The sequence below is a fragment of the Calypte anna genome, chromosome 5, assembly GCF_003957555.1.
Source record: "Calypte anna isolate BGI_N300 chromosome 5, bCalAnn1_v1.p, whole genome shotgun sequence".
NCBI lineage: Eukaryota > Metazoa > Chordata > Aves > Apodiformes > Trochilidae > Calypte > Calypte anna.
Window position 1 is genome coordinate 15,889,302 of NC_044250.1, and position 23,751 is coordinate 15,913,052.

A 23,751-nucleotide genomic window follows, 5' to 3' on the forward strand; every position below is an offset into this window, starting at 1 on the left:
TTTGTGCTGCAATATTCCACACCACCCACTCCTCCTGCTCATGTTCACAAAGATCCCAATTGGCATTTGGTTATTCTCTCTTTGGGACCCCTGTCTTTCCCCCCCCCTCCAAGCATTTGAGAACAGCTTTGATGCTTTCAGGGGAAAGACAAAAACCTTTCCTCCTCTCACAAAGGATTAAGGCTTTCTTACTGAAAAGCATGCCAAAGATATATTATTATATGCCATTCTGTGTTTGTAAGGCACATACATTACTTGCAGCAGTACCTCACAGACCTCAGTGAGAGATGAGAAGTGCAAAAGGAATCAGCAAGCAGTGAGCATCCTCATGGCAGTGCCATGCAGAGTCCTGAAAAGAGCTCCTAATGCCAGCTTCCTATTGCATTTCTCTAGCACACACTCCAGCCAGCTGCCTCTGCTCTCATCTTGACCAGGGCAGTACAAGGCTTAGAAAAGCAAGAAAGACAGTACTTGGGTTTTTTTTAAGACAGGTCAGGAGAAAACTGCAGTAACTATTGGACAGTATTTAGGAATGCAGAAGCAACCAGAGCGGGATTTGAAGGACAGACTGCAGTCTTACCAAACACTCTTTTTACCAGCATGTCCTGGTTAGTCCCGTGCCCATCCAGTGGATTTCCACTGGTGTGTAAGGACTCCTTGGGATGACTTGGGTCAGCAGAAGCTACCAGCACTGCAGCGTGTTTAACCAGCTCTATACAGACAGGAGAAGAGCTCTTTCCAGCTCACAGCCCTCCCTGTAGCTCCAGGACAATTTGTGAGCTACAGTCACCAGCAAGGACACAGCAGCCTCTCACTGCAAACACACACCCTCTCCTCCTTAAAAATCAGGCCAGGAGTGCTGTCACTTCACAGCCCCTCCTCTTTCCCTCAGCATCTTAATGAAACACTCAGGAAGAAGGAGGCATTGAACAAGGCACTTAAAGGCACCTCCTGAGGATGCTGTGACAGACCCTCCCACACAGGAATCCTGACAGGACACTGAACCAGGAATCACTTCCTACCCTGGCAATCATGCTGCTCCTTTTTTACGGGACAATCAGCAGGACCCCTCCACACAAAGACCTTCTTTAAGTCTCTATCTGCAGCCTGTGCTCCACTCCATGGCACTCAAATGTCCCCATCACTCTGTTCCACTTCATGGCACTGAAATGTCCCCATCACCCTGGCTCATTTTCATGGCACTGAAATGTCCCATCACCCTGCTCCATTCCATGGCACTCAGATGTCCCCATCACCCTGCTCTGTTTCATGGCACTGAAATGTCCCCATCACCCTGCTCCATTCCATGGCACTCAACTGTCCCATCACCCTGCTGTTGGAAGCCACTTCCTTGATCCAAGAGGCTGCAGAAATCCACACCCATGTGTCCTATCACAGTCTCCTCTGCCATACACATCCCTCGGAAGGATCTGAGCTCCTGTCCTGGAGCTGCAGCTCTAGAAGAAGGGAGGAGAGAGCTCTGGTCTCCTCCCACCCTTCAGAGCCATGGATGTCTCCAGGAGGAAATGCCAACGGGGAAATGGGAGGACCCATCACTGACTGGCACATAGTGCCATTATATACATATATATATATTTATCACCTGGAGATTCCCAATAAAGCCTTGAATGTTGTGATGTGCCACGTGTGCCACCCACGACACAGTGATGGATGGAAGCACGTGCTTCAAATCCCCAATGGCCTCAGTGATCTCTCTAAGACAACACAAGGTTCCTAAGGATTTCTACACGTGGAAATGCAAGCCCAGGGCACCAAGAGGAGCTGGAACACAGTGATGGAGGCATTCACACCCCTGGCCTCACTATACATTCTTTTGCCTTCCCTCACTTTTGAAACACAGCTGAAGGCAAGGAAATGAGAGGGTGAAGGAAACCCCCAGCAGGTGTTGTCCACACCAGTAAAGCATCCCACAGACAGGGGAGCCCAGGGCACCAGTTTGCCCAAGTTCCAAGTTTACAACTTCCGAGTTTACAAGCAGCAACAAGTTCCCATTCCACCTCAGTAAGCAGAGAGAAACGCAGGGGTCTCGCTGTTCCAAACACGTACTCACCCAGAAGAGGAGGTTGAAGACAAACATGAGGTACTTGATACACTGCAGGCAGTTGTGAGCCATGCTGCACCTCTTCAGTTCTAGGAGAAAAATAAACGAGAGATCCAGGTAAAAGACAACGTACTTGTTTCCCTTGGGGGACGTGTACTTAGCCTTGGTGGCCTTGGGGCCTGGGTTGGTGTGGAATCCAAAAAAAGAGTTGCTGGCAGCTCCACACTGGCCACCATACATGGTGCTGTAGCGAGGGAAGGTGCCATTTGGGAAGCTGTAATCCTTGCTGTCCAGGGAAGGGCTCCTGTGATAGGGCGACTCATCAGTGCTGGACCTGCGCATGGTGGCTTCAGCTCCTCCTGTCACCACCGCTGCTCTGACAGTCCCCGGCTCTCAGTGCTGAGGGTGGAAGGATTGGCTTTCTTTCCTCCTCCTTCTCTCTAAAAATCCCCTACTGCTTTGCACCAGCTCTTCTTCTGTCCGCCATCCTGCCCAGGAGTTTCGCGTCCTGCAAAGTTTGGGTGCTGAAGTCTGCCCGGCCCGGAGTTATGGAGCTGGGAGCTTCCACATGGGAAAGACTCCGGCACAAGGAAACATCGCCTCCGGTGTGGTGTCACCACTGTCCCTCCCGGCCCACCCCACTGCCAGAGAGGGGAAAAACCGAGGGACACATGCTGTACTCAAGGCTGTAATTAATTTTAAAAAAAGGAAGCGTGACCTCGCTTCGCTCTCAAATGCCATACAGCCCCGCAGCTCCGCATGCCGCCCGCAGAGAAGGCAACCCGCGGGCCAAGCGAGGCGGGGATTATCCGAACGCCACGCAGCTCCCGTGGCCCGCCCTTCCTCTCCGCATCCTCTCCGCCCGGCTCACTTTAGCGCTCCCCGCATCCCCCTCGGTGCGGCGGGAGCGGGTGCGCAGCTCTCAGCCCTCAGCCCGCACCCCCCCGGACCCGCACCCCGCACCCGCAGCCCCTGCACGGCGCGGCCGCCACTCCCCCCGCTCCGCACCAATCGCGCTCCCCGCCCGCCCGCATCGCCGCGCCCCGGCCCGGCAACTCCCGCCCCGACGGGAGAAAAAGGGAGAAGGGAAAAGGGGGAAGGAGCCTCCTCGCCCCGCACGCCCCTCCCTACCCCGCCTGCCGCATCCCCTCCACATCCCCCCCCTTTCCTTTGCAAGAAGCGACCACCCCCCCGGGATCAGGATGGGGACGGGGATGGGGATGGGGCGGGCGCTGCCTCAGCTCGGGGCTCGGGGCTCTGCCCGCTCCCGGGTCCCTCCCGGTCCGGAACTCCGGGTACGGAGAAACAGCCCGGAGCTGGGGCCTGGCGGGTGTTTCGCTTTTAAAAAAGGAAAAAGCAAGGAAAGCACGCGGTGATTCCCCAAGCGTGCGGGATGCTCTGGGGAGCGCGGTGGGGAGGGGGTGCGGAATAAGCCGCGGATCCCGGGCGGGAAGGCTTCTGCGTTCCGCTGCGGATCCAGCAGCACCGGGAGCTCTTGGGTCAGTCCCAGGGAATCAGCACTCAGCCAAATGCACAGCTCGGTCATTTCTCTAGCCGGTCACCCCCACACAGACACATACACACACTGATAAGCATCACAGCCCGAACGCTGGGAGCACTTCCCCACCATCTGCCTGCTCTCCCTGGATGTCCAGAGTTGCAAATCTGCCACAAACTTTTCCAGAAAATCCGACTGAACCTGTAGCAATCACAGCATTAACGCTCAGGAAAGCAAGGCTCGTTTACAATCTTCACCCCAGATTCCCTGCAAGGAATTCACCTTGGATGTGCTGCCTCCTTACCTGTAACACGGGGCTGGGCTGCTGCTGAGCTCCCTTCTCTCAGCTCTGCCTCATGATTTTGATTGCAAACTCCTGGAGCTAAGCAAGAACATGGCTGGCTAATATTTTTTAAAGGCTTGGCCCAGCAGAGAATCGGGATGGAAAGAGGTTTCTTGCATGAAGCATCTTGCCAGTCTCAGCACAAATCAAGAGGCACAGTCACCAATTAATTAAAGAGAAATTAGTAAAAGTAAAATGAGCTGGTTTTGCACATAGCCTGAGCAGCTCACCCTTGGAAACCACCCTCTAATTCTGTTAATTTACAAATTGCAAAGCTAGAGTCTAATTATGTCCCTTAATTTCTTCCACAACTATAAATACATTGGGTACACCTGGTGGAAGTTTTGGAGAGAAAGAACTTGAGCACAAAACATAAGAGCAGGAACTCCTGTGCCATCTGTTTCAACGACTTTGGGTGACTTGCAACTTTCCCACTCTTTAACTTCCCTACCTCTAAGAACAAACCTACTCCAGAGTCACTCTTCTCCTCTTCCTTTCTCCTTTTCCTTGCCAGAAAGGACTCTTCCTTTCCTAGGATATAAAGATGGTGCCATGCAAAGCAGCTGTGTCCTCAGTTTCCAAAACACCTTTTACTTTGCCCATAGCACCAAACAGTTTTGCCTCCAACCTTCTTCCTTGTGTGTGTGGCAACTAGAAAAGCTTGGCAATGGGAGCCCAAAAGTGATTCAAGTATTTTCTGTGTCCCCTGGCAGTACAAAGAAATGCCTGGGCACAAAGCTCCATGCTAAATGGTAAAAAGAAAAACTGGGTACAGCTCTGCACAGAGGTGATGTATAAAGAGTGTCAAGTCAGATAATCCTTATTTAAGAAGGGTGCTCACGGTGTTGTAAGTACACACAGAGGCCAATTTGGCATATTTGCTGTAAACCAGACATCTGGAGGGTCAAAAGCAGCTCACTTACTGCTCTCTGCATAAGAAAAGGGGTAGAAATAATTTGATTTCAACCTTTCCTTAAGGGAAGAAATCCTCAGTTCTCAAAAGAATTAAGTCCTGAATTTGGGGGATAATAATAATTTTTAAAGCCAAGATCTGAGGTAGAAAGCAGAGTTTCTAAATGCTGGGTTTTGTTTTGGTTTCTCAAGTAACTCTTGACACACAGGAGCAGAAAAACACAGGGGTCCCACAGCACCCTTCCCATACAAGGTCCCCAGGTTCCCTTCTCCACCACCATCCCTGAGCACACCTCATTGAAAGGACAACTTTTCAAAGGCATTTGAGTAAAATTTACCTCTCAAGTCATTCCTCTTCATGCCTGTATCACCAGCAAGTTCAAAAGATTCTTTTGGGATACAGATTTTAATACAGCTCCAGAATAATTATTTTATTAAATCTTCTGCTGTAGGAAACCCAGCCAGAGCTGCTGGGTTTGCTCAATGGGAAGTCCTTGAGATACAAACACTGCATCAGCAGGACAAGGATGAGGCACCAAGGAGTAAGATTCTGCATGGAAATAGCAGAAAAGCTGTAAAAAAAATGAAGGGCTGATGTTTTTTCCCATTCCTGGTGGGAAGTGGATAAAAGGGAGGAGGACATGCTGGGACCTGTATCAGTATTTAAGCCATCCCAATAAAGCAATCCTTTATGGACCAAGCAGAATCAGGCTCTGGGGCATTGTGGCCATCCTGCCCATAGGAGCTTTACGAAACTCTTAATGACTGAGCCCAAAACCACAGCTCAGACCTGGTGACCTCTGCTCACCCCAGCTTTCCATCTGCATTTCTGTCCCCAGCTGCAGCTCTGTATTCCCATCCTCTGGCAAATTCCCATTGATTCCCCAGCAGAGGCAAGCAGGCACTGGGCAGCCTGGGCAGCAGAGGTTCAATGCCTATGGATTTTGGGGGAATTCTACCATTTACACATCCTAAAAGCTCTGTCCTTACCACTTGGAGGGGAGGGCTGGTAACCCTTCAATGCCTCCAGCCCAAACTCTGGCCCTGGAAATGGACTCTCAGGCTTTTGTCAGATGAGCTCCAGGAAACAGGATGGCACTGAAAAAGGTTTGGTAGATGTGTCAATTGCTCTGCCTTCCTCAGTGCAGCCTCCCCCTGAAGATGCACCCCTCCTTCTTCAGCCCCCCCTTTTCCTCCTGACAGCCTCACCCTGGGCTGATGCTCCTCACAGGACCTGCACCCCCCTCCTGGCTCCCTTACCCCCCAAACCTGTCCCCAGCCCCCTCCTTTGTGTTGCTGTGATCAGCACTGACACTCCCAGCCCTGCATCCTCACTACAGTGGCTACTAACCATGGGCAGGTGGCTGCTAACCATGGGCAGGTGGCTGCTAACCATGGGGCAAAGGGCTACTACTCATGGGCAGGTGGCCACTACATGAGGCAGGTGGCTACTACGTGGGGCAGGTGGCAACCACGTGGGGCAGGTGGCAACCACGTGGGGCAGGTGGCTATTACGTGGGGCAGGTGGCTACTACGTGGGGCAGGTGGCTACTACCCATGGGCAGGCTGGGCTCAGCCCCACTCCTCCTTTAAGGGGATGGTGCAGGGATCTGGGCTCCTGGTGCTGCCCATCCCCTGCCCAGTTGATCCCATCATGGCAGAGGAGAGGGAGGTGGGAGCAGGACACAGCAACAGTGGGACCCAGAGCTGCTTGGTGCTCTCAGCCCCTGATCCTGAGATCTTGAGTGAGCTCTGGGGGTGTTCCCTGAGCTCAGGTGATGGTGAATGTGTCAAAACCTCCCACCCAGCCTTCCTAAAGAACCTGCCCATCCCCAGAGTTTGGCTGAGAGCTGCTTTCTGGGCCCCTTTGGATCCCCTGTCATCTTTTCCCAGCCCCAGCTGCTTCTTCCCTTGCTCCATGTCCAGGGTTTCCTCTCCCTCTTTGCAGAAATCATCAATTGAAACCAACAAATATTTCAGTACCACTTTGGATCAGGGCTTCCTTTTATCCCCTCTGGATGCTGCTTTCTCTTCCTGCTCCACTATTTCCCTCTCCTGCCCAGGGACCATCAGCATCCTCAGGTCCCACAGAACTCAGCCACTCACTCACATCCTTGGTCATTTATTTTCTTTGTGCCTCTTGTCACCATCTCCAAAACCCTGCATGGCTGCTCCACCCTGCTGATGGAACAGTGACCTCATGACCTCTTGATGAGCATTTCATAAAAACTGTTCAGTCATCCATGAAATAAAATAATTTTTAAAGCTCTGCTACAAGCTACGACTGAAATACACATTATAACCACAGGGTATGTGTGTGAGCACTGCTCCCCTCTGCTACAGGGGGGTGCAAAGGCATGAACCCCCGACCTTAGAGTCCTTCCCTTTGTTTCAGAAAAAAAAATGTTTAAGATCAAATATTACCCCAAGAGCTGGAGCTTTTTTGGGTTAACTTTGCTCCTCACCCCAGCATTACCATCACCCTAAGGGGGATCAATGCTTAACTTTTGATGGCACACAGAAAAACTTTGCTCAGCCTGCCAAGCACTGCCTGAGCCCTTTTCCACCCCAATTCCAAGCCTGCAGCCCCCTTTTCCCTCCCCTGCACTCTCACACCTCCTGCTCCCTTTCTATTGGAGCCACTGCTGCAGGCCGTGTAATAAATGAACCTTTTCCAAGGACTAAGAAACATTCTGTCTTCTGACTGGAGGTTGAACCATAGTTCAGGGCAAGGTTGGCTGTGTGGCTTAGGAGAAAAAAAAAACCACCTTGTGATGGAGTCTTTAGTTTGTGTTGGCTTTTGTGTATTCATTTTGCATTAATACAAACAACTGGAAGCAGAGGGCAGAAGGATTTGGGAATGGGGTTGTGAACCTGGGAGCCTCCTGCTGCAGCCTCTGCTCAGCCCTGCTCACTGCTGCTCAAGATCTTCACCAATAACAAAAAAGCCAAAAGGATCAAGTGCATCCTCAGCAAGTTTGCAGCTGACACCCAGCTGAGGGATGGGGATGCCATGCAGAGCAACCTGGACAAGCCCAAGCAATGGGAACACTGGGTGGCTCAGCAAGGCCAAGTGCAAGGTCCTTGGGTATCCATACAGGCTGAGGGATGAGGGGATTGAGAACAGCCCAGCAGAGAAGGATCTGGGATTACTTGTAGGTGAAAAACTGTCCTGGTGGATGAAAAATTGGTCATGAGCTGGCAGTGAGCACTCGCAGCCCAGAAAACCAACCCTGTCCCTGTTGCATTCTGCAGGGGAAGGGAGGTGATTCCCTGCCTCTGCTCTGCTCTCATGAGATCCCACCTGGAGCTCTGTGTCCAGTTCTGGAGTCCCCAGCACAGGAAGGAGCCCTTGGAGTGGGTGAAGAGGCCTCAAAGATGCTCAGAGGGCTGGAGCATCCCTCCCGTGGAGACAGGAGAAGAGAGTTGGGGTTGTTCAGCCTGGAGAAGGAAAGCTTCAGGAGATTTAATACTGGCCTTCCAGTAGCCAAAAGGAGCCTAGAGGAAAGCTGGAGAGGAATGTTTTGCAGGGGAACGTAGTGCAGCCTTTCAGTACTTAAAGAGGGTTTATAAGAAAGGTTTTAATGGGGCCGTCGGTGACAGGACAAGGGGGAATGGTTTTAAAGACCAAGTGAGTAGCTTCAGACTGAGCCATGAGGGTGGTGAAACACCAGGAGAGGTGTCCCAGAGAGGCAATAGATGTCCCATCTCAGGAAACATTCATGGTCAGGCTGGACAGAGCTTTAAGCAACCTGACCTAGCTGGAGATGTCGTCCCTGCTGAGTGCAGGGGGATTGGGCTGGGTGACTTTTCCAGTTCCCTTCCAGCCCAAACCATTCCACACTTCTACAAACCCAACTGGGGGATCTAAGTGCTGAGTCAGCACTCTGTGATTACCTCTCTGTGTCTCCATACCCAGGCCTGGCAATGCAGAAATCCTCTGACAGTGTCCCTGGGTGTCCCTCTGTGTCCCTGGGTCTCAGCTCACACAGAGCAAAGCAGCAGCAACCAGAAGGCTAAATTCCTTCCTAAATTCTGCCCTCTTCTCCAATTTCTCCTGTTGCAAAGATCCTGTGATGTCAGATGTTGCCAAAAGCTTGAAGGAAGAGGTGGGTCAGATGTGGAGCCCTAAAGGCAGCTCCTGAACCAAAGGGATCCAACAAGCATCAGTCCTGCCCAGGGCAGCAGGAGGACCTTGTGGGGCTGGCTGCAAGGAAAGGATCTCTCAAAAACCTTTTATTTATGAAAAAATCTGAATGTTTTTTCAAACAAGTCAAGCAGAAGAGAGCATGTTTCAAACCTATCACATGCATAAGAAGATCCCACACCTTCCCTCTTCTTCCCAGGGTCCTCCCTCATCCACTAGCAGGTTTGGTATCTGTAAAAGGCTGCTGGAAAGTGGTTTAGCCCTGGGTTCCATGGGCAGGAGCAGAAAGTCAGATTTCTAGAGATTTCCTCAGCTAATGCAAAGATCTTTTGATATTCACATTTGTACCTGCAACTCCTGTAAAGATTTACAGGATTTGTTGGATGCCTCCAACAACATTTTGAATAAAGATTCCTTTGGGAAGCAATATCACATAGATGGGAGACTTCAGAGTTTGTTTTCTTTCTTTAAAATTTGCATTAAAAAAGAAAAAAGAAAAAAAAATAGATTTGATGCTCAATAGTTCCTCTGCTCACCTGAAGTCATGACCTTTGGTTTATAGCACATCAGTTGCTATGGAAATAACCTAATCATAGGCACAGAGAAAATATTTTGGGTATGATTTGCAAGGCTATTGGAGCCTCTGCATGAGTTCCTTTTGCAGCAACCTCACAGCTCTTTCTTTGCTCTCCTCTGCAGAATGGGTTCATGGGTTCCATCAGCTCAGCCCCTGGGAACCTGCGCAGGAATTTCTGCTCCTCCCTTGGAGCATCCATGTGTTCAGACAGGGCTGGGAGGGCACAGGGGTGCAGAAGAGCTGGTGCTAAGGCAGAATAAACAAAGAAAGGAACAAAAAATCTCTTTTAAAATGCTTTGGGGTTCTAGCCCCACACTGGGCGCCACAGAGCTCCTGTGCCACTTGTGCTTTCTGGGCTTTTGGCATCCCAGACATTTTTTGTCATATTCTTGGCTAATGATTTCTTTTCATAGAATCACAGAATGGGCTGGGTTGGAAGAGACCTCAGAGATCCCCAAGTCCAACCCTTGATCCACTCCCCCCGTGGTTCCCAGCCCATGGCACTCAGTGCCACATCCAGGCTCTTTGGAAAGATCTCCAGACACGGAGAATCCACTACTTCCCTGGGCAGCCCATTCCAATGCCTGATCACCCTCTCCAGAAAGAAATTCTTTCTCATCTCCAACCTAAACCTCCCCTGGCACAACTTGAGACCCTTTGTGCCCTCTTGTCTTGCTGAGAGTTGCCTGGGAGCAGAGCCCGACCCCCCCTGGCTCCAACCTCCTTTCAGGGAGTTGGAGAGAGTGATGAGTATTTTGTCCAATAATAAAAATAAAAAATCTAAGTAAGGAGATTCCTTGTCTCCTCCAAATTAAGTCCCTAACAGAGAGGGTCATTGCTGCAGATGACAGACCAGGAGTACCAGGCACTAAATCCCTGGAGAAGCAGAAGTCCTGGTTCCTCTGCTGATGCCCTCAGTAATAAAAAATGAAAGAACAGAGAAATAAAAATCCACCTGGCACCCCATACGAGATGAGTTGTGGCCCAAAGAAAATCTGTGTCAAGCCCTCTCTGTGGTGCCAGCAGGCTCAGCAGCACGGATGCAATTTACCTGGGAGTTTTCTTGGAATAAGGTTATTTTCCCTGACCTGGGAGATCAGCTGGTGCTCAAAGAAATTCCACTTCACACAGACACGGCACCCAGGGGCTTGCTGTCCAATATAAAGCAATCAGTCAGACATGGAAACCATTGAACCACTCAGGGCTGACTGTCTGTGGAAGCAGGGGTTTTAAAGCAGAAGCAAACAAAACAAAACAACTCAGAAAATTTCACTCACAGTAAGTTAGAAAAGATTCATTAACATTTCCTACCCCGTGTCTGCCTTTTAGTGTCTTCATGGGTTTTTTCCTTGAAGACTCAGAATGGATTCACCCTCTGCCTTGCATCCTGAAAAACAGGGCTAGGATTCTGGAAGCATTAAAGCAGGAAGCCAAGTTCATAGAACCCCATTTCAGCTCCATTTCCAAGGCAGTGAGAGCCCAGAAGCACTCCCTGACCTGCCAGGGATCTGAGTGCTCAGCAGTTTGGAGAACCAGGGCACGGAGAGCCCAGCTCAGTGAACACCTCTGAGATATTCACACACTGACAGAGCAAACACAAACCACCCATTTCAGTGCTGTCCCAGGAGGGATTTGCACCCAAAGCCTGGGGAAGGCAGGGATGAAAGGCTGCAGATCAGGATGGGGCTGTGGAGAGCTGAAGGAATCCTAATTCTGCTTCCCTAAGCTGAATCCTGCAGTTTTCCCAGGTCTGAAGGCAGTGTCTGGGATGTGCCTTCAGCCAAAGAAGCCAACTTGGTTCAGGTGGCTTGAAATGGGGTGAGGGGCTCCCCAACCCCCAAGGTTTTTGGCCAGGGCAGCCCAGCAAAGGGAGCATCCTCCTCATTGCCAAAAAACCCCAATTTGCTCCCAGCTCCCTTGGGCCCCTTCCCAAGCCCTAACTTCAAGATAAATATGCTGCTGCTTCTTCTTCTGGCAAAAAAAGCAGTGCAAATAACCCCCCCTAAGGCAGCAATAGATGTCTTTTTCATCTTGAGAGGCACCTTTTTGGAATAAACAAACAGATTATTTTTTATGACCTGGAAGTTCTGTTCCACCACCTCAACCCATTTCTTACAATCCAAGCTGTGCTGGGGAGAGCTCAGAATGGAAACTGAAGTATTAAAGAGCCTGCAGCAAACTAAAAGACCCCTTGAAAGCTCATATTAATAGTAATAAAAATAAAAACACTAGGCAATGATTAAATATTGATGTGAAAGTGGAATGGACCTGTACAGAGAAAATTCAACTGGACATATGTATATTTTTTCTTATGTTATCAGCTATTACTCCTTTAGGAATCACGGGGCCTGGATCATCCCACAAAGTAAAACTAAATAGCAAAGGAACTCTTATCCTTGACATCTCTCTGTCTGTTCAAAGAGAAGGAAAGAAGCTTTAGCTACCCAAAAAGGAAAAAAAAAAAGGAAAATCCTGAGTGGAAGGCAGAATCATAGAATCATAGAATGGGCTGGGTTGGAAGGGACCTCAGAGATCACCAAGTCCAACCCTTGATCCACTCCCCCCGTGGTTCCCAGCCCATGGCACTCAGTGCCACATCCAGGCTCTTTGGAAAGATCTCCAGACACGGAGAATCCACTACTTCCCTGGGCAGCCCATTCCAATGCCTGATCACCCTCTCCAGAAAGAAATTCTTTCTCATCTCCAACCTAAACCTCCCCTGGCACAACTTGAGACCCTTTGTGCCCTCTTGTCTTGCTGAGAGTTGCCTGGGAGCAGAGCCCGACCCCCCCCTGGCTCCAACCTCCTTTCAGGGAGTTGCAGAGAGTGATGAGGTCTCCCCTGAGCCTCCTCTTCTCCAGCCTCAACACCCCCAGCTCCCTCAGCCCTTCCTCACAGCAATTCTGCTGGATCCCTTCACAGCCTCCTTGCTCTTCTCTGGACCTGCTCCAGCACCTCAATCTCCTTCCTGAACTGAGGGGCCCAGAACTGGACACAGGACTCAAGCTGTGGCCTCCCCAGGGCTGAGCACAGGGGCAGAATCCCTTCCCTGGACCTGCTGGCCACGCTGTTCCTGAGCCAGCCCAGGATGCCATTGGCCTTCTTGGCCACCTGGGCACACTGCTGGCTCCTCTTCAGCTTCCTGGCAATCCAGACTCCCAGGTCCCTTTCTGCCACTCTGTGCCCAGCCTGGAGCTCCTCATGGGGTTGTTGTGGCCAAAGTGCAGGACCCGGCACTTGGAATGTTGAACCTCATCCCCTTGGGATCATCCCAACTCTCCAGTCTGTCCAGGTCCCTCTGCAGAGCCCTCCTGCCTTCCAGCTGATCCACACTCCCCCCCAGCTTGGTGTCATCTGCAAACTTGCTGATGATGGACTCAATCCCCTCATCTAAATCATCAGTAAAGATACTGAACAGCACTGGGCCCAACACTGGTCCCTGGGGGACACCACAGCCACCAACTGGATCAGCACCATTCAGCACCACTCTCTGGGCCGGCCCTTGGAGCGTTCAGAGCAGGGAACAGAAATAACTTCAGGAATGAGTCCACCAAACCTACTTTCAAATCTCTTTTTTTTTTGAACACCTAACACACACAAGTAAGGAATTAAAAACAGCAGCCCAGGAGTCACCCTCCTAAAAGATTTAGTGAGTGTCAGAGTGATGCTGCATGAAACAAGAAAAGGAGAAGTGTCACCTGTACTGGAAACCACACAGCTGTGTTTACCTGCTCACACCACCACAATCTGCCTCAGTTTTATTTCTCTGTCAAACCTGACAAGCAGCCCCTTTCCCCAGGGAAGGTTGGATCTGCACAAAAAGAAGAGGCACCTGGTATTTAAGGCAGCACAGGTGTGGCAGCCTTTGTGCAAAATATACCTGGACCCAGTTACCAAGGATAAGAGAGACCCTAATTCAGCAGATTCAAGTTGCCTAAACAGAGAAACAAACAAAAAAATCCATCCCAACCCAACCTAAAAAAAAAAAACAAACCAAAACCAAACCCAAAAACCCCCCCAAAAAAACTCAGAAAAAAGGAAAAAAAAAAAAAAAAAAAAAGGGAAAAAAAAAAAAAAAAAAAAAAAGAGAAAGATCCCTATTTATTAAGGCACTCAGTGTCATTTAACTTTAAATATGGCTTTATTTGGACAGAAATAAGGGCACAACTTAGAGCTTTCCTGATTAATAATGGATGATGATCTTCCGACTTCCAGCTTTTGGGCTTTGAACTCAGCACCCATTCTGGCTGAGGTTCTGGATTTAAGCAAAGCCAAACCAATACCTAAATTAGTACCTAAATCCTCCTGTTTGTGCTCATTGCTTCCCCTTGGGTTGCCCCAGAGTTTCAGATATTCCTGCTCTGTAAGGAAGCCTTGGCACAGGACCTTGGCAAAACTTAATCCTGTTAAATCTAAGCCCTCGTGTACATTAAACTGCCAAAAATTCAGGGTCAGCCTCTCCTGGGGTCTGACCTCCAAGCAGTTTTTTTTTTTTACTGTGTTATTTTTATGGGAATTTCTATGAAGGCAGATTTAGACACTAAAAAAATTCTTTCTGCATCAGATCACCAAGAAGTCAACTGAAAAGTGCTGAGGAGCAACTCCACACACACACAAAAAAAAAAGATATTTACCTCAGAATGGCTTTTAGAAATGGCAGGGAATGTTTTCTGTATTCTGCATTTCTGCTTTTGGACAGAATTTCTTATTTCAAGGGGAAAGAGGAGCTCCTTGGGAACCTCTGTATTTCACACATACTCCCAGGTATCTAAAGACAATATTTATTTTCTGCATAGCTTTTCTATTGCTAATGATATTTATCCCAAATAATGCATAATTATGAGCCCATAAAACTTTAATTAAGATGCTTTATAGCCTTTTATAAGTGTCACCCAAACCCATCCTGTAGGGTAAACTGTACTTTAAATTTCTATTTGTTATGTTTAAACTGTGCTAAGAGATTCATTACAGTAAAAGCGAGTTCTTATTTCTCAGCAGACTCCCCAGATTCCTTGGCCAAGGCCTGCCTGAGGAAAGCAAACAAGAAATCATTTTTGTTTGCTTCCCTTTTGCTTGCAAATTCTAAAGCCCAACAACCTGTGCCACAATTCTCCCAGTTCCTGCAGGGACCAAAGCCAGCAGGGCACCTCTGCTGCTTTCCACGTGCCAAGAACCAAGATGCTGGATGTGTTTGCAAGAGGAAAAAAAGGAAAAATATCCAGGAGAGAACAACTCCCTGCCTGGCTCAAGCAGGAGTCAGGGATTGGAGCCTGATCCAAATGGTTCCAATCTGGACCCATCGCAGGGGGGGATCAGCCCAGGGAAATCCTGGAGCAAGGTTCTGGCTCACTGATGCCAGGCTGGGGGTGCCAGGGGGACTGCGATAAGTTGATCCCACTTATGGGATGGGGTTAGGGGTTTTTATGGAGAGGAAGGGGGGTTGAACCTTGGCTTCCCTGCCCCACTGTGCTATGGGGTTTCTTTACTCCTCTGGGTAGGACAGGAGAGGTCTGGTAAGTGTGATGGGACCTGACCCAGATGACAACCAAAAGTGACCTGGACTGGACCCCCTTCGCCTTCCAGACTTCTCAGAGAGGAGCCTGGGTGAGGCTGGATCCAATCCTCCTCCTGGAGGTTTCCCTTGGAGGGGGATCAGAGCCTGGGACCACCCAAATTCCCCTCCGTCGGATCAAGGTGAAAACGTTGTGCAAGGTCTGTTTGCCTACAAACAAACCAGCAAGTTTGTTGCTCTAGGTGTTATCTAGGGGTAATTTTGGAGCAATTCTTAGGGAAAACAAATCACCCACAAGTGTGTGTGTGTGTGTGTGTGTGTGTCTGTATATGTGAAGGAATAAAAGCAGAGATTTGGATGTTCAGGCTGCACAGTCCCAAAGACCACACCAAACCACACTACATGGATGTTACTGCTGAGTAACCTGGGAAAAACTGGGGAAAACCTCATAACCAGGAGAGAGAAAGAGAAACCAGAGAGCAGGATAAAAAAAGTTAAGAGAGAGAGAAAATCCCCAGTCCTGGATCCAGCCCTGGGCCAGCCAAGGGGGCAGGGATGGTGTCAGTGGAAGCCCCCACCCCACCAGGGATGCTCCAGGACTTAGGGAGTGTGGTTGAGACACAGAAGATTGGGGACCTGGAGCAAAACCTGGGCTCCCCAGTCCTTATCTCTGTCATGGGGAGGCCAGATGCAGCCTTCCCTCTGTCTCCTCCTGCTCTAAGAGGTGCAGGGGGTCCCTGTCCCAAGGTGACATTCCCACCAGAGCCTCCCAGGGCTCCCTGCTCGGGGGGTCAGACACAAAGAGGTCCCAAAGGGCATTCTGGACACTTGTTCCTTCAGCCAAGCTGTAGATGCTGTCCTACAGCAGAACCTGCAGCACATTTCAGGGCTCACAGAACAACCACAGGAAGAGTTTCAAGAGAAACGTGGCCCTTTCATACAGTTTTGGGGTTTTTTGTTGTTTTTTTTTTTTTAAATGCAACCTGAAAGAAACCAGCAAGCATCAGGTTGTCAGTGAGCAACTAAAACTAGAAAAAAAACCTCAATTATGGAAGAGTGAAACTGTCCTGGCTGCAGACAGAAAGGAGACATCTCCCCCACTCCTGGGCTCCCTGCAAAACGAGCAGGACTCACAGCACTGCAGTTGGGAGCCTGGTGGCAAGTGGTAGCCCCACTCCCCAGCCCTGCCATTCCCTGCTCCTCCAGCAGTTCCCTGCTACCCAGGGAACAAGGACAAAGCTGGCTTTGGCAAGACAGAGGTCCAAACCTGATTTTCCTTTGTGGAGAGAGTTCCAGATCCTGCAGAGCCGTGCCTGGTGCAGCTGGGAGCTGAGAGCTTCAGCTGAGAGGAATTTATCCTAATTATTTTAGGAGGAGAGCAGCTCACTGATTGCAGCTTGACAGCTCCAGTTAATTGGTTGATGAAGGGGCTGCTGCACACTGGCTGCCTCCACATCTGGGCACAATGACACAAGCAGCAGAATGAAATCCAGACTTAAAAGGCTTTGGGGTCTTTTAATCCTGAACTGACAAATCACAAAATCCACACAGCAAAACCTGTAAATCAGAGGAATTACACAAGAGGTTCCCCTTCCTCTGGCCCTGGGGATAGTCTGGTCTCTGCTGCTTACTGGAGCTCATAAACATCCAGACTTGACTTCAAAAGCATCCTCTTTCCTGCTGGACTCCCAGTGGTTCTCAATAATAAGATAAGTGGCTTGAGCTCAACCTGGCAATGTTCCCTTAGGGCTGCTTTCCCCAGCAGGGAAATCCCAGCTTGCTCCCACCAAACAGCAGGTGAGATTTACCCAGGTTTCCAAAGAGCTGCTGCCAAAACCATCTGGCCCAGGGATCAGAGGGATGCACGGAGCCTATGTGCTATTTTGCATCCAAGTTTGCAGGAGCCAGAATGTCCACAGCTTCTGAAAAGTGGTGGAGAAGCACACGTGGCAGTAAAAGGTGGCTGGGAAGGGATCTCTCTTCTACCTGTGATCATACAGCATGGCCACAAACCTTCCTGTGGCCCTGGTTCTTAGCAGAAGAAAGCTTTTGGTTTTTTCTCTACCTTTTACATCCACATTTTGTACTTGCCAGGGCACAGACTGCTTCCATCTCCCTTTTTCTTATCACCTAGGAATAGGAACCACGCTCTTAAAACAAACTCTCTTAAAACAAGCAAAAAGCAAAAAATAAAATAAAAAATAAAATAAAATAAAAAACCTCCAAGAGTAACCAAGCATGCCTGAGATGTGGTAGATCAGAGGGTACTGGAGGGAGAGGAATGAAGAGAAAGGAGGTCACTTCTTTTAGATGAAGATGATGAAATTTCAATACAAGCATCTCCTGTCACCAGGAGCAGAAAGTGGAGTAAATGTGACCCAAATCTCACCTGGGCCTCCTGAGGGGCTGCAGAAAATGGCACAGGAGCCAATATTTAGTGAGCAAGAGGTGTGGGTGCCAAGCAGAAACAGCTTCAGGAGACACTGCAAGGCTTGAACACTTTGATTTCATCTGCTTTAATTTCTGTTCATCCCCAGATGGACTCAGCTGCCACTCTGCATTCCTCCAACAGGAACAGTCCTGGATCCCTGCTTGTCTCCACTTCTTGTGGTACCACAAAAGCACATGAAGATATTTTTTGTGTGTGTCAGAGCACAGCTCAAAGGAACTGGGTTCAGCAATTTGACCATTATTTATTTTTTGACCATGCTGAGCTCTGGCAGAAGGAAGGCTCCAGTGAGAGCCAGGCTTTATTCTGCTGGAGGATTCTGCTGTAAATCTTGGGATAAATCAGAACAGCAAAGGTGCTGCACAGGGTTGAAAAGCTGACGTTCTACTGCAAGGATTTTTGAGCATCTCAAAGATGACATCTTGTTACTACACTCTAAACAAAAAAAGTCTTTCCATATTGACATTAATTTCTAGAACGTGGCTTTACAACCAAAAGAACTCCAAAATTCAACAGACTCACCCACTATTGCATTTCTTTAAATTAGAGGCAGCAAATTGGGTTTTTTTCCAAGGAAAAAACATACACACACATCTGTACACAGGCACGTTTTAGGTTTTGCAAGACCAATGAAGCTTTGACCACTCTGACCCCTCAGCCATGAGGAGCTTCTTGACCTGAGCAGCTGGGTTTGGGGATCAGAAGCAGTGAGCAGCAAAACCATGGTGCTGGGGTCTTATCCTTCCTATCCAGGACCTGAGAGCTGCTTTTCTCACCTCACTGCTCAGAATTCCTAGGCTGGAAGAAGCAAGCTCATACCAGCAGGGTGATAAGACTCCAAGGATCCCTTTAGTCATCCCCAGGCTGCTGAGAAGAGATCCCTGCACTAGCAGAAAGGGTTTTCTTCTGTGGGATCAGGTTACAGAAGCTCCTAATTTTCAATACTCCCCCAAACCTCCTGAGCTTATGTCTGCAGCTCTGAACCAGCAAGAAGTGTGAGTCAATCCTTGCAGTCACAGGGCAGAAGAGATGCAGTTCCACACATCCCCTTGTGCATTCTTGAAGAGGCACCTGAATGCTGTCCAAAAATTAATTACATGGCATGACAAACTCTGACAATTAGCTAACTGGATTGCTTGATGGCATGGGTTTTAAATTGGGATCTTTTAAGGGGAAAACTCTGGAACAGGGAGTGCTGCTGCTGTAAGAGTCTGAGCTGTCATGAAAGTGTAGAACCAACAAGACAACCCTGCTGGCTTCCCAACACCTTCTGCAAAGGGAAGAAAAGATCCTGGGGGAAAAAGGTCTCCATAACTGCCCCTCTATCTCATGTCCATCACCAGGACATCCTTCCTCCCAAGAGGGATGGGACATGGGGCTTCCCCAGCCTCCAGTGGCCCCAGGAAGCAGCAAGTGAAGCCAGGTGGTACCAGTGGACTTGGTACCACCTGCTCTCCCTGGGGCTGGAGGAGGTGTTCCCTGTCCCACCACATCAGGCAGAGGTCCCAGGCAATCCTGCAAAAGCAGCCAGTCCCTCTGGTGTGACAGCAGGCCCAGCATCCTCAGCACCAGCTAGACCCAAAGATGCAGTGACCCCAAAAGCCCCTGGGTACCAGCCCTGAGCATCCCTGAAGGCTGCTGCTCCTTGGCCTCAGCCCTGAAGGGGAGTTTTGGAAAAGTTCTTTTGGTGCTGTACACCATCCTCTGGCTGCTCACAGAAATCAGAGTTTCACTTCCACAGCCCTCACCTCTCCTGGGTGTCCACACAATGCTCCCACTTTCTCGGTTTTTTCCCTTTGTATGGAAGGAGAAGGGATAAAGAGATAAATAAGAAGTGCAGGATATCAGTAAGCAGTGAGCTGACAGCCAGTGAATCAGCACTTTGTGGTGATCACAGCAACAGCTTCTGGCATGGCAGGAGAAGAACCAATTCATTACACAAAAAATAAACCTTGCAGGCTGTCAGTACAGCCCAGTTCTGGGTATGCAGAGGTGATAAAACCTTTTGCTACCACTTACAGATCACCTGTGAGATGAGTGGGTTTTATCAGTCTATCAGATGTGATGAACAATTATCAGGGAATGTATTCCAGAGGGAAGATGGGTTTCAGTGGAAGCTGGAGGTTTACTCCCCTTCCAGATGTCTGAAAATCTTCTCTCTCTTTGCCAGTCTGCTGCAAACACATTTCAGTCACAGAAAATGTTGTTTCAAGTATTTGCTTCACAGTTTGCTGCTCTTCTCTGATCTGACCACCTACAGGACCTGGCATATCCTTTTCCCTGACTGGATTACTCCCTGTCCCTTTAGAGGGTTTCAGGTTGGTTCTGCTATGTGCACTTTTGGGTAATTTCATGGGGTTTTATGTCTATTTTTAAGCTTTTTATTCTTGGGTTGGACTTTGTTGGGGTTGAGCTGCAACCTGCCAGCTCCTCTTTCTTCTTTAGACTCCAGGATCCAATCTCTACCTAGACAGGTGCATGGAAGTGTTGTTTACTTAAACCACATCTGCTTTTAACACCATGTGCTAATTAATCATTGGGTTTGATGTGAAAGCCTTAGAGGTTCACACTCCTCACTCATGACTCAGATGTAGAAGCAAAAATCTCTGCCAGTGCAAAACAACTCAACTACAAGGCAATCCCTACAAGGCACTGATGGGTTCAGACCCATGGAGAACCCAGCCAGCTGCCTTAAAATGCTCAAGGCTTTCCCCTCCAAAGCCACCAAAGCATTTCCCCCTTTGTACCCTGCCTTTTCCAGTCCTTTTGCTGCTGAGGAAAAATCCCTGCAGCAGCACTTCTACCCCCCACTCTGGAATTGGCTTCTATTTCTCTCTCTCTTTGGCTAGGGGCTCTGTTTCCTTGATTCTGCTGACCTGGGTGTGCCAAAACCCACCTGGTTTGGTCCTTGGCACAGGTGAGATTCCCTTCCCTCAAGCTGTTCCTGGAGAACCTACAGAGGAACCTGACCTGGCAGAGGGATAGCATCCCTCTTGCTCCTCCATTTGGGCTCCTTTCCCTCTCCAGGCAAGCAGCCAGGAAGGGCCAGGAGCCACTTCACAGTGTTCCCCATCCCCAAGCCAGCTCTATCTGACAATCTGGTTTTGCCTTTGAGGAAAAGGGGACTCTGAATGCATTTTGTTACAGCATCCCAGTGCCATTCTTTATTCTGTATCAGGCTGTTCATCACAGCCCTGGGGAGAGGAGAGGAGAGGAGAGGAGAGGAGAGGAGAGGAGAGGAGAGGAGAGGAGAGGAAGAGGAGAGGAGAGGGAGAGGAGAGGAGAGGAGAGGAGAGGAGAGGGAGAGGAGAGGAGAGGAGAGGAGAGGAGAGGAGAGGAGAGGAGAGGAGAGGAGGAGGCAGAACTGCTCCTTGGGGGAGGGACCCACAGAGCCATGGCAGTGAGAAACTTACTGGGATTTATCAGCTCAGCTGGTCCCAAACCTCACCACATGGCATGCCAAGCCATGGCATGGTAGCTGGTGTCCATTCCCAAATTCAAATGCCCCAGGAAAAGGCACCTTCTTCCTGCATGGGAGCACCCACTGGAGTCAGTGGGATGACGAGCACAAACTTCTGAGAAACTTTTTCATTTAGAGAGCAATGAAATGGATAAATCTCAGACATCTGCAGCTCCTGCACTGAGCTTGTGGGGTTCAAAAAACCTCCTGTGCCTCCTGAAGTCCTGACCAAGAACTGGGCTTCTGGTAGCAGAGGGAAGGGAAAGGTGGGAGTCAGTCTCACCCTGCAGATGAAACAACAAGTACTAGGACTTTGTCCATGAAAATAGGGTAGGCTTTCAGACTGCAGCCAGAAATGGAGTTTCCAGCCCATCTCTAACACAGGCTCCAGTGCTGGGTAGGTCATTCCATCTCCATCCTTCAATTTTGCTTTCTTTTTTTCATACCATCTCTCCCCAGCTTGTGGAGATTTCCAGTGCAACACTACCAGCAATGATAGTAGTAAATGATTATGATAAGGAGGAGGCACTCAAGACAAGCCTGAAATCACCTATAAGCACAAGGCACACAAACTCATCAAGCCATAACCTAAGATGATTTTTAATGGCATCAGTGGGCACCAGGGAAAAGCTTTTCTAAGCAAGAGATAAACTTTACTGATAATTCCTATTGTAACAACTACAAGCTTCACTGAAGTGTTCTCAGAAGAAGAAAAACTTTATTAGAAGAGGAATTACATGTGGGTGGGCATCCCAATGGGCCCCTCTCAACTCTTACACCAGCTGGGTGAAAACTTCCTCCAACCAGAGCAAGCATCACAGCCTCTGTACTGACTTGACTCCTCCAGGATAGGTTTGTAAATGGAAATGGAGGTCTAACATGTTTCTAAGAACCTTGGCATTGTCCTATAGTTCACTGAGAAGCAGCACTCAGAATAAGCCTGGGAAGACACAGAAATGGGAAGACACAGAATGGACAGGTGGTGGTAGTGCAAAGGAATGAGACACACTGGCACCACAGAGGGAATAATTTATCTTTGCTTAAATAAATCCCATCTTATGTATCAAAAAGAGCTGCTAGCCTCACAGGCAGAGCCAACAAAGAGTTTTGATGGATTTGGGCATGCAGTCCTGAGCAGCTTTGCCTTTCCTCAGCATCCAGCCTTGCCATGGTTGTAGCTGCTGCCTTCCCACCAGACTGATTCCCACCAAACCACAGCTTTGGAGCCACTTATCCAAGGGCTGCTCCTCACTCCTGTGCTCCTTCCACAGCCCTGCTCTCCCTTCCCTCCTAACAGCCCCTGTCTCAGCTTATTCAAGCATCTTCCTGAGAGGGGAGCAAGTGATGCTCAGGCACTGGGACACAGCCCCACAAAGGCTGAGTTCTGTTTTCACAGCTGAGAAGCCAACAAACACCTCTGAAACCAACCACCCAAGTGTTAATAATCAGGTCTGGGGGTTCTGCAAGTTATTTCAGATGAAGTTAATGAATTCTTTTATGATGTGTGCACAGGTAGGGCACAGCAGCACAAACATTCATTAACAACCCAGCATTTCAAAAGCCAAATGAAAGCTCTGTCAGGGGATACAACAAAATAAAAGGACATGTCAGGTAGATCTTGGCAGCAGATATATACATGAAAAGTACATAGAAATTATGTATTAACAAAAATACCCTTCAGCTCCTCGTTTATTTTTTTTTAACTCTTTGCTGCTGATACTTATGCTAAAAATCAGTATTTTGGGCTCCCAGAAAGATCTTGTCCCATCTCCTTTATCAAGGAATACTTAATAAATCATATTGGCAGCATAAATCTCAAAAATGAGATTTTGGGGGAGCAAACCTTCAAATGCAGTTGCTGGTCATATGCAATAGAGTCACCCCTTTTAATAACATTCCCATCTCTAATATTGTAGCACGACAGCAACCAAAGGAACCAGACCCAGGCCCACTTGAGGCATCTTTACACAACTTCAAAAAAATATCTCTCCCTGATTTTCATTAGTTTTTTTTTTTTCCAAAGAACTAAAAAAAACCTGACAGCCCCAGCAGCCTGACTGTGCTGGAGTCATCCATCATATTACAAAGGGGAGAAATGCATTTCACAAGCACATCCCAAATTTTAGCAGTGTACTCTGGCTTAGCTGAGGAATTTCTGGCTGATTTCTGGCTGAGGGATGGGGCAGAGAGAGCAGAGCTGAGGGGTCTGGGTCCTGCTGCCACTCCTTGCAGTACTAAAGGCTTTGGGAAAAATGCAGTGAAATTCTCCTGTGTGGATAGGGGTTGAAGAGCTAAGGTAGATCCATTTCCATCCCTTCAGACCTCACTCTGGAGACAGAAAACAGAAAGGGCCAAACCAGTCCCAAGGTTCAATCCTGACCTGATAAAAGTCTCTCCAAGAAAGATGCTGCCAGAGCCTGACCCCAGGCTGATGGATAATGAGCACTTCATCCATAGTCCCAGGACAGAAGAACATTGCAATTAAATGTCTTTATGCTTTAATGCCTTTGCATATTTACCCAGTGCCTGGACTTTAACAACAAATCCTAACAGCAGCTCAGTGTTGTTGCTGCTGAGAGATCTGTTCTGTCCCACACCATGCTACACACCCAGAGCAGCTTACAAAACCTGTAACCAACAGGAATGCTGCTGGATTTTTGGTCATGAATACAAAGAATTGCTATTTGGTCTTTTCTTACAAAAAAAAAACCACCAAAAAAAAACCCCCAAACCAACCCCAAAGAGGATACAGTGTTCCTTCCCTTCCTTTCTCCCAGCCTTTTAGCCACCT

General features: G+C 48.8%; 1 protein-coding gene across 8 annotated transcripts in view; it reads right to left on the reverse strand.

The window, feature by feature from the left end:
- Positions 1-23,751, reverse strand: part of TSPAN4 (tetraspanin 4) — a 381,566-nt gene that overhangs the window by 157,472 nt on the left and 200,343 nt on the right. For 6 of the 8 annotated variants that reach the window (XM_030451175.1, XM_030451169.1, XM_030451174.1 and 3 more), the window contains one exon: positions 2,072-2,151. In XM_030451175.1, coding sequence (XP_030307035.1) covers positions 2,072-2,134 — 63 coding nt within the window. In that variant the 5' untranslated portion in view covers positions 2,135-2,151. Of the gene's footprint in view, positions 1-2,071; positions 2,405-23,751 lie in introns of those variants that run through there. The other 2 variants (XM_030451168.1, XM_008496038.2) reach the window with 1 other exon arrangement.